Below are 9,840 nucleotides of genomic sequence, written 5' to 3'. Positions count from 1 at the left end.
CTATTTTAATGAGGTTGTTTTTGACACTAAACAGTGTCAGCTAGAATTAGCAGAGGGTGAAATAGGCTCATTTTCATTGGCAGCAGTAAATATCACTTAAACCACAACAAAGTAATGTAAGTGTAACAGACTCTGCTGTGTTTGCCATCATTATGCATTTTGAGGTATCTCCTGGGAATATGCCATAGGACTGATGAAGTGTTGTTGTTGTTGTTGTTGTTGTTGTTGTTGTTGTGTGCCTCTGCTCTACATTGGCACTAACTGTAATGTGTCCAGTTGAAAACTTGTTTTATGCATTTCTGATCAGCTAATTCCTCATTAAAGTGGGAGAATAGTCAATATACTGACTTTGTTTTGTTACACTGTATTGTTGGTATTTGGGCTGGTTTTTCATTGCACGTCACTATCTGCATTCTGATTTTATTGTGGCCCTGACCGGAAGTTGTGATTTGTATCCTTCCGCCGCTTAGCCGCTATTTTTCGATGTTGTTCTGCTCGTCGCCCTTTTCACGCTGTGCGTCATGAAAGCGGAAGTAGTCAAACGCCGTGGGCGTTTACATCCGGTTACCCTCGGTGCCTGCGGCCAGTCGGTAAAACCTCTAAACGATGGACAAAATTATTTTCAACGAGTCAATCCACAACTTGCCTAAGACTACAATGGCTGATGTAAACAGAATCGCCGAAATGTTTTCATTAACTTGAGAGAAGCTACAAGTTCTTTGTTGAAAACTACTTATTCAACTATCAAGGCGAGTCCCCTGATGCTAAGCTAACGCTAACTGGTTAAGGCTAACTGTAAGCAAGCTCACTGTTTAACGATCTCTGGATATGTTGAGTTTATTTTCATAATCATGTACTTACTCATCCATAGCTAGTTTCATTTCAAAACGTTTTTTAGTAACTGAATCTTATATTTTCCCCTGATATATGCAGTGTCGTGGATAGTAGATGGTGAAGTGGCAATTCGGGCAAGATGCCACCAATGAATGAAAAAGAGCAGCCACATTATGTCCAGGTTGCCTATATGAACAATTAAGTGGCATATCCATGTTAATTTAGGCTACTGCGGTGTAGCAGTGTGTTCTGTTGTTCCTGTGTCCCGTCTGTTGCTGCCTTTAAGTAGTTAAAGTTCAATTTAATTACGCCACAAAATTCCTATGTTCTTGATCTCAGGTTGATTGGTTCCTGACCGTATACATATGTTTGATTCATACTCCTGACATCCTCACAGATCATAGTTAAAACGTTAAAGATAAGTTAAAATGATATTCTGTTTAGTGTGTTTTTATTTATTTATTTTTTAAAGTTGTCATCACTAATGCATCCGAAAACAACATGGATGTTATTATTAATACTATAATAAAAATACTTGTTTGGAAGCTTGCAGTTTCTGAATTGTTGTTAAGGAACTTACTGTGAAATACTGATGAAGTACTGAACTACTCAGTAACAACTCTGATGTATCACTTTACTGACCAAATCTCTACAAACTATGTAAGGTTTAACACAGCCTGCTTTATGCTTAGAAATGTGGTGTCAATATATGTATGTTAGTTTAGCAGCAGATGTTTTTAAAAACAAACTCTAACTGTTGTAGTTAATATCAAATGCCACCTTTGCTTTTCATTTCATTTAATACGATTTTCATTGGGATGCCAGACCAGCAAGAAAAGGTAAGTCATGCGCATGACTCCACCCCACGTGTGTGTGTATAGGCCGGGTTCAAATTAGACTCAAAATGATTCTGAGCTTGTAAAGTGATGTTCACAAATAATTCTAATGTTTGTAGTTATAAATAAACATTTGAAAACCTTTAAAACCGAGAAATTCAAGTTTATGCATGTGAAAAATTGTGCTTATGTCGAAGAGATTTGTATTTGTTTTTATTTATATATATATATTTTTTTAAACTGAATCAAAGATGAACAAATGAGCATTTTACATTGATTAATGAATTAAATAATTTCAACACAAGAATAACAATAAGAAAATGGGGGGGTGCCTGAATACTTTCTAAATACATATGTCTGATCTGTCAAACAGATATCTTTTAGTATTCTTTCCTAACAGATGCTTCCCACCAGCGAGTTTATCTACAGTGAGGTGTAATGTATATTATGTTTTCATGCATGATAACTCGTTTTGGTAGAAAAATTGGAGAAAAAATTTCATTCATTGAACATTTACAGTGTTTTTGTATGTTTGTTTGCTTGATATCTGATGAAGACATTCAGTGTGACGTGGCACTCTCAGCCTGATGATTCACTAATGGTTATTCCCTTCATGCATAAACTACAGCTGCATATTTGCTATTTTGGGGGGGACAAAAAAAGCCTCCCCCCGCATTAGCATTAGCATTGATGAATGGCAGGGTTTATGTCATGTATGTTTCAGCTACTTTTACTTATGTGTGTATTGAATTAAAAAAAAAAAAAAAAAGTAAAAGTATCAACATTAACATTTGAAACCTTTCTCTCTCTCTCTCTCTCTCTCTCTCTCTCTCTCTCTCTCTCTCTCTCTCTCTCTCTCTCTCTCTCTCTCTCTCTCTCTCTCTCTGTCTGCATCCATGACATATGGAGACACAGAGGTGCCACCTCAGCTGCATTCAGGATCCACCAGGTGTGCAGCTGTACACAGAGGCCGGTAGGCTGACAAAGGGCGGGGTCAGCCTGCTGGTTTCCACCTTACATAGTTCATCCCAGGTACATGCGTGTGTCTCATAGTTTGTGATTAAGTATGTTGTGTATGATCATTTCATGCAAACATAAAATTCATTTTTGGTCCAAAACCTTTTTCTTCAAGCCAGTGCCAAGTACTTCCAACACCTGCCAGACAGAGCTGGACAAATAGCAAGTTGTCTTCCCTCCCAGATACCAGGAGAGGCAGCTTTAGGATACAGTTCAAGGTTGGAGTCTCCAGAGGTGAGATTTACTTCAGTTATCACTGTTTCCTCTAATGAATATCAGATCTATATCAACACACACTGCTCTCTATGATTATCTTTCAGCTGTTTTCTTGAAATGAACTCAGGCCCTGCAAACTGGCCCAGTGCCAGCCGCCTGGTGGAGGCCAGTGGCCACGTGGTCCAGAGTGACCATAAGGACTTGGTCGTCCCTCATCCTCGAAGACTATGTGGCCATTAGAGAGGCAGCGCTGGCCAGCCTGAGGTTGATGGCTCAAACCAACATCCAGCTCTTTGAATTAAAATGAGAACTCAGTGGTAAGAGTACTGTACTGTGATTTATCTTTTAATGAAAGCTGGAAATCCTGAAACAGGGTTTGTCTGTGTGTTCCAGGTGCTGGCCAGACTCTTCAGCAAAGGGTCTGTCTTTGGTACAGGTGGGATAAGGACAGCCCTTAAACTTCAATGTCCCAGAGGAGCAGCCTGAGCCCTCCAGCAGGGGTCTGCCTTCTCCTCCTCCTCCAGACAATGAACAGCTTGGCCCCTCATCCAGTGCTGTTGGTCCTCCCTTCGCTCCAGCTCCACTCCCCTCTTCTGTTCAGCCAGTTCCTCTGGCCTGGACTACATGTACCCAGGACCAGAGCCTATAGGAAGAGGAAGGCGGCCCGAAGCTTCTGTGGCAGAGCGGGGGCCGCTGCCTGGAGGAAAAACCTGCTGGCAGCCGACATCATACATCTGTAGCTAGTGTGGCCACCCCAAAAGGACTGACACTGACCACACTCACATTGCAGGTGTGTCACACTGTGTGACTGTTGGTGGAAAGACAAGGGGACAACTTTTTCTATCTTCATTATTACTTTTAATTAACATTGTTTATTATTTATTATTATTATTCACGTGACGTCTCATGATGATCTCGTCCAGTTCTCCCACTGTTTTAGCTCTGTGTTTGGTCTCCACCAGGTCCTGAGGGAAATCTGTCTCTTTAGCTGCTAAGTGCGCCGCTACGTTCAGCAGCTGCTCTCCGACTGTATCTGTCTTCGCTTTGCTGCTGAGGAGGTCGTGGACGGTATATATTCCATTGAATTGTGTTGTACTCTGTTATTGTTCAAAAATCTCAAGCTGACACGTCAGACTGGGCGGGTGGGGATTCACCTGTCAGAGGACAGGGGAGGAGATTGCATAGGGGAGTTTACAAAATCACTGGGTGTGTACAACTGAGATCCCTTTGTTAGAGACCACGCTGCCGCACCAATAGGGTGCTGGAAACCAACATCCTCTGTTTGATATTATATATTGTTTTTCTTTCAAATTATGTTTACCTTCAGTGACTCTTAATTTATGAGTTTATTTGGCGTGAAAATTGTCAGTTACGCAAATAGATGTAATTTAAAACCAGAAGTTGTAAAGTTGTATCCTGAATTTAATTATGTTCTTTGTTAACAGGATAAGCAGAACCCTGGGGAACGTTTGAGATTCCTTTTTACCCTTTGGATGCATTAAGAATGTAAGATGCTTTAGTTACCCTTTCTTTATTATTTTTGTGGTTTGCATGACAAGGTATTTACTTTTGTTTGTTTTACTGAAGAAATCATCCATCCTACCATCAGTTCCTTGTTGAATTTCCTGAACAAAATAAATGGTTAAATGGATCCATGTGTTAAATGTGCACACAGTCACTCTTAGTGACCTCAATGGTTTGATGAGGATGAAAATGATGTGAAAAATATGCTGTGGCCTTCAGTCACCAGTTCTCAACCCAGTTTAACAACCACTGAAGCCTTTTTGGCTGAACACCTTACTACTACACTTTATCTTGTTTTTTTTTTTCTATAATTTGTCAACTGTCTGGTTTATTATACATCACTGAGGTGTTTTACTCCTCTATATTTATTAGGCAGCACCGTTCCTCATTCATTTTGGTTGAATTGAGCTGCGCAACAACCCAAACCTGTTATGTTCCAACCATATATTGAACCGACCCCTTCACCTCTCCCCGCCACCTTTATAAATAAGAATGCACGGTAACGTGTGTGTGTGTGTGTGTGTGTGTGTGTGTGTGTGTGTGTGTGTGTGTGTGTGTGTGTGTGTGTGTGTGTGTGTGTGTGTGTGTGTGTGTGAGTGTGTGTGTGAGTGTGTGTGTGAGTGTGTGTGTGTGTGTGTGTGAGTGTGTGTGTGTGTGTGTGTGTGTGTGTGTGTGTGTGTGTGTGTGTGTGTGTGTGTGTGTGTGTGTGTGTGTGTCTCCTTTACCCTAAAGACGAGCTGTCTCTGTTTCCGGCACTTGACTTCCTTGTTCAATTTTAATTGGACAAGTTGGATAATGGAAGAAACTGACGCTTTGGTGCACTGAATTGAATTGCACGTCTTCATTTAATGGACAATAACACAAGCAAAGCGTTAACAGCGTTTAGGCAGCATCGGCTAATAAAGAAAGAGCTCACTAACGTCAACATACAATTGCACTTAGCACAAGTAGGAAATTGAAATTAGGCAACCCCACCCCCAAAACCGGCATTTGTCATTATACAACGTGAACAACTGCAGAACAGGCTTCACATGATGTACATAAATAGAAAATATTGCAACCTTGTGATTCTGTTTGAATCTCCATATCCATCATAGGTCCTTTTTTAAGATCCCACATTTTGCTGGGAGTCCTGGCAAACCTATCATAAACATAATCTTACAAAGTGCAAAAAGAAAAGCTCCATGCAGCTGCTGCGTTTTGAAGTGGGGGGAAAAAAGAAGAGAATCAACAAGTCAATTTGCGTTACACTGGCCTTACTTAGTCTGACAAACGCATGATGTGAAGTGTCGGTATGAAGTGTCCTTTAAAACGTTCAGACTGGGACACCGGCATGAAATCATTTTACAGTTGGACAGCCAGAGCGAAAAGAAAAGAAGCATCTATTTTCTGATCTGAGTGAAGTCATCGGGCGTACGGGATCATTCTGGAGCTTGATAAGCCTTTACGGTCTATGATGGAAAGCGTGTACTCTCCGTTGTCCATGATCTGGAGAGGCACGACTCCCTGGGTCTCTCCCTGCGTAAAAGAGCGCGTCGCACAGCCCTTGCTGGTGGACGGAGTGGAGACCCTCCAGATCAAACCGCTCAGCGTCTTCCTGATCTCTGGCCTCATCAGGCAGTACAGCACCGGGTTCAAACAGCTGTTTGCGTGCGCCAGGCACACAGTGACCGGGAACACATAGGTGTGCACCATGTAATACGTTTTATCCCAGTCGACCGCGTTGAATTTGACCAAGACGCCCCAGAAGGTGATGGCGTGATTTGGCATCCAGCAGAAGAAGAAAGACAAAACCACTATAGCGACAGATTTGGTGACTCTAGATCTCCGTTTGGGGTTGCTGCTGTCCATGCTCTTCTGCCTGACGAAGCGCAGGAGCATCAGGTAGTTGACACAGACTATGAGCATAGGGATGATGAAGGCGATGAGTATTTTCTGAATGTGATAGAGGGCGAGCCAGTCGTGCCCTTCGGGGAACCTGAGGAGGCAGAGTTTTTCTCCAGCCACAACAGTCACGGCGGAGAAGATCGCTGTCGGAGCCGTGGCCACCGTCGCAGCCACCCACAGCACCGCGCACACCCACTTGACACACCGTGACCTCCTGTAAGTTTTTTTCTTCAGAGCAGAGGCGACCGACCAGTAGCGGGTCACGCTCATGGCGGTGAGGAAGAAGACGCTGGCGTACATGTTCATCACGGTGATGGAGAGGATGATTTTGCACATAGCGTCTCCAAACGGCCAGCTGAAGTCCAGCGCGGTGTCCACGGCCCAGAAGGGCAGAGTCAGCACGAACTGGAAGTCCGTCACTGCCAAGTTGATGATGAAAACGTTGATCGTGGATCTCTTTCGACCTTGTCGTAACCTCATGAGGAAAAAGACGAGCAGATTCCCCACCAGACCCACAGCGCAAACTACCGAGTAAACCACGGAGATGAGTATCCTCAGGATGGGGGTGCCGTCCGCGCTCAAATCGATGTCTTCGAAACTAAATTTCTCATCGCCGGGCGAACTTCGGTTCAGTGCCGCGCTGTAGTTTAATATTTCATCCATCTTTAAAGTTATGGACCTTCGCTCACACCAAACTCTCTACTTTGCGCACAAGCTAGAAAACACAACACAGCACAAACGCCCCATGCGAAAAGAGTGTCCGGCTCTTTATCACCATTCAGCCGATTTTCATCTTCATCACACCTCTGTGAATGACAGCTGACCTGGAGTCTGCTTTTATACAGGTGTGTCGCTCCTCTGCTGAGCCACGATTGGTCGAATGAGACGTGACTGAGAAGCAGATAGTCCCAGTCACAGAAATGAGGATGAAGCACCCTGACTCCAGCAGCAGACACAGCTGGACTGGCTCAGTGTTTGGTCTCTAGGAATTCATATTTAACTCCCGCAGCATGTCAGCTCATTTGGCCTGTGGTGGCAGGCACTTGGCACACCGGCTCGTGCGTAAAACTGTGCCAACAACAACATTTCTTCAAAATAATCCAAATAAAACACAGGAATTAAGATAAAATTTGAGAAAAAAATCATATTTGAGCACAGAGGGTGTGCTATATGGTGGTTGGAGGAAGCCTGGAAGTTGGCACGGAATTAAAGAGATTCAAAGTTTAAAAAAAAAAAAAAAAAACCCACAACTTTCAGATATATTTACAGGTCGAGACCAAAGCAGATCCTGTAAGGTTCATCTTCAGCTGCTTCTGTTGGTGCATATCACTTTTTTGTTTTGCATTAAAATCCTGTCTGTAAGCATCACCACCCATATCAGTGTGCGTTTCAGCAAATGCCTGCACTTTTATAACAGGCCATCATAACATGCGCTGCTAGAAGTGATACGCAGACGCCTTCCTTCATTCTCCCGGTAGAGGGGGCGCTAAGCTCGGGCAGATCAACACCAATAATAGGATGAAACAGTATTGAAGAGCTTAATGACCATGTCGATTTGACCTTACTACAACTGCTCATGTGTGATTGATGGTATGAAAACCACTTTGCTTTACTGTCTAATGAAAAGGCATCTTAAGTTGGAGACATTGTGCTAACATGACTGCAGGAGAGTGGGGCCAGGCTTTTTCCACAAGTTTTTCAGATCAGGAACCCTCACTGAACTTCATGCTTTCAATCACAGTTTCTGCACAGACTTTACGGAGGTCTTGTCCTTGAGTTTGCACCGGAGAAGTCTTGTCTGTTTACCCTTAAAGCACAATGAGGAGGAAATAAAGAACAGACTCAAACCACTTATTTGAAAATATTTCTCAGACTCCCAGTGAGTGAAACAATATTGTGGGTAAGTGGGTCCTCATCTGACCCACAGAGAACCCGAAGGACCTCCGCTTTAGGAACAACTGCCAACTGGACTGTGTCACTTTATCCGATTTCTTGGAGTAGCATTCCCCTTTAAGCCTCCAGCTCCAGTCGTCCTGAGAGATAGCCCATTGTCTTAAGTCCACCCATCTGTGGGGGTGGCTCTGCGAAAGTTTGCAGAGCAAAGTTTTAAGCTGTCACTGGCTGTCGGGAGGAGACTGATGGAGGACAGAGGGGACTACGACTCCTAAGCAAACGCTAACACCGACGGGCGAACAAATCAACAAGAGCGCGAGAATGCAACACACCCGCCCCGCGGAGCTGCACCATGTTCAGGCCTGAACTGGAGAAGTTTGTTGGGACTGTCACAGTTTAAGTGCACGGTCTCAACAAAAGCGAAAAGTGCACCCGGCCCAGATGGAAATCATTTGAACTGACAGTCGACGCGGTGTTAGAAAAGGCAATCAATGTTTAACGTGTAGAATAACGTCCCGACAAAATGACCCGTTTGCACTGCGGGCGTCGCGGCTCTTGGCGAGGAGTTTCTCCCATTCACTTCTTCATCGCGCTCACGCTCCTGGAAAGCTGCAAAACGTTGGGACTATCAGACGAACCAGGTTAGTGAGTCTGAAAACAACAACTTGTAAGACTTTGCATTCATGTATTGATGGTATCACCACGTCCTCTGGGGCTCTGTGTCAGCTTCTGTTGTGCGCATTTGCTCCAGACCTGCATCAGTGAAGTCAGACGGAGGCCGGCGGTCCTCCCCGCGAGGGGAGGCCAGCAGGGACCTGTGTTTATAAAGCCGTGGGTTGACCACAGCAATTAAGCTCAAGGTTTAGCTTGGTGTAGTAGCCGGAGAGACCTTCTTTCCAATGAATCATCAGAGGCTGAAGACACATCTGCCTTCGCTAAAGTGCCCTTGAGCAAACCCCAGAATCTCAGCACAGTGCTGCAGCTGCTGCTCTGTGACTGACACTGACACTGACCTCACCAGAAGGGCAAGTAGCAGAATTTCACGTTGGGAACAGACAGGGGGAATTATTATTATTATTATTATTATTATTATTGTTCTCATTATGGAGCTGGTTTCTATTCTAGTTTGCAAAGTGTCAGGCCCGGTGCATAATCATCCCATCAATGAGTCCTCTCTTGTCTTGTAGGGTGCAGTCCCCCGCCTCCAGTCCCTACACTCTCAATCTATCAGTCTTCCCTTTAGTACGTGGTTTGGATGTTAAGTCAGGCCTCCCCTGAGATTACAGAAACGAGCAGAGCAAGGAATCTGGATGCACTCTGTCTCATCTTGTCTAAATCAGCTGTGTGGCATTGAGAGAAAAACAAAGTCCTGTCGGGGCATAACGGTTCCAGGTGATGAAGTTGCCACAGAAATCCTATAGTCTATTTTCAACTTGCTAAGAACAAGAAAAGAAGTGGGACACAGACGTCCTCTTGAAAAGACACAAATGTAGAGATGCATCCGTTTCAGTGACAGAAGCTCAACTGCTTAATGAAAAGCTGTAATGAAGTCTCTTTGATTTAAAATGAAATACTTGTTCGTGTGTATTCTGTTAATTAAGGTGCTGCAGATAATTATTACAAAATCCTTCAT

At 43.8% G+C, this 9,840-nt stretch overlaps 2 protein-coding genes and 1 long non-coding RNA gene across 3 annotated transcripts in view; 2 read left to right on the top strand and 1 right to left on the bottom strand.

Moving 5' to 3' along the window:
- Positions 1–585: 585 nt before the first annotated feature.
- LOC130176316 (uncharacterized) lies at positions 586–3,649 on the top strand. Its single transcript, XR_008828851.1, has 4 exons — positions 586–2,702; positions 2,803–2,921; positions 3,008–3,220; positions 3,297–3,649. It is a non-coding gene; the product is annotated as an uncharacterized LOC130176316 (long non-coding RNA).
- Positions 3,650–5,253: 1,604 nt separating this feature from the next.
- Positions 5,254–7,793, bottom strand: rxfp3.3a2 (relaxin family peptide receptor 3.3a2). The gene has a single exon (XM_056387246.1). It carries the CDS (start codon positions 6,975–6,977, stop codon positions 5,832–5,834), a length of 1,146 nt encoding a protein of 381 aa, XP_056243221.1. The 5' UTR covers positions 6,978–7,793; the 3' UTR covers positions 5,254–5,831.
- A 633-nt stretch (positions 7,794–8,426) lies between these two features.
- Positions 8,427–9,840, top strand: part of LOC130167467 (A disintegrin and metalloproteinase with thrombospondin motifs 7) — a 66,933-nt gene continuing 65,519 nt past the window's right edge. The window contains exon 1 of the mRNA XM_056373692.1: positions 8,427–8,848. Within this exon, the coding sequence (XP_056229667.1) occupies positions 8,731–8,848 (118 nt within the window). The 5' untranslated portion in view covers positions 8,427–8,730. The remainder of the gene's footprint in view (positions 8,849–9,840) is intronic.

This window comes from Seriola aureovittata, chromosome 1 (genome assembly GCF_021018895.1).
Source record: "Seriola aureovittata isolate HTS-2021-v1 ecotype China chromosome 1, ASM2101889v1, whole genome shotgun sequence".
Classification (NCBI taxonomy): Eukaryota; Metazoa; Chordata; class Actinopteri; order Carangiformes; family Carangidae; genus Seriola; species Seriola aureovittata.
This window is presented reverse-complemented; position numbering and strand designations above follow the sequence as displayed.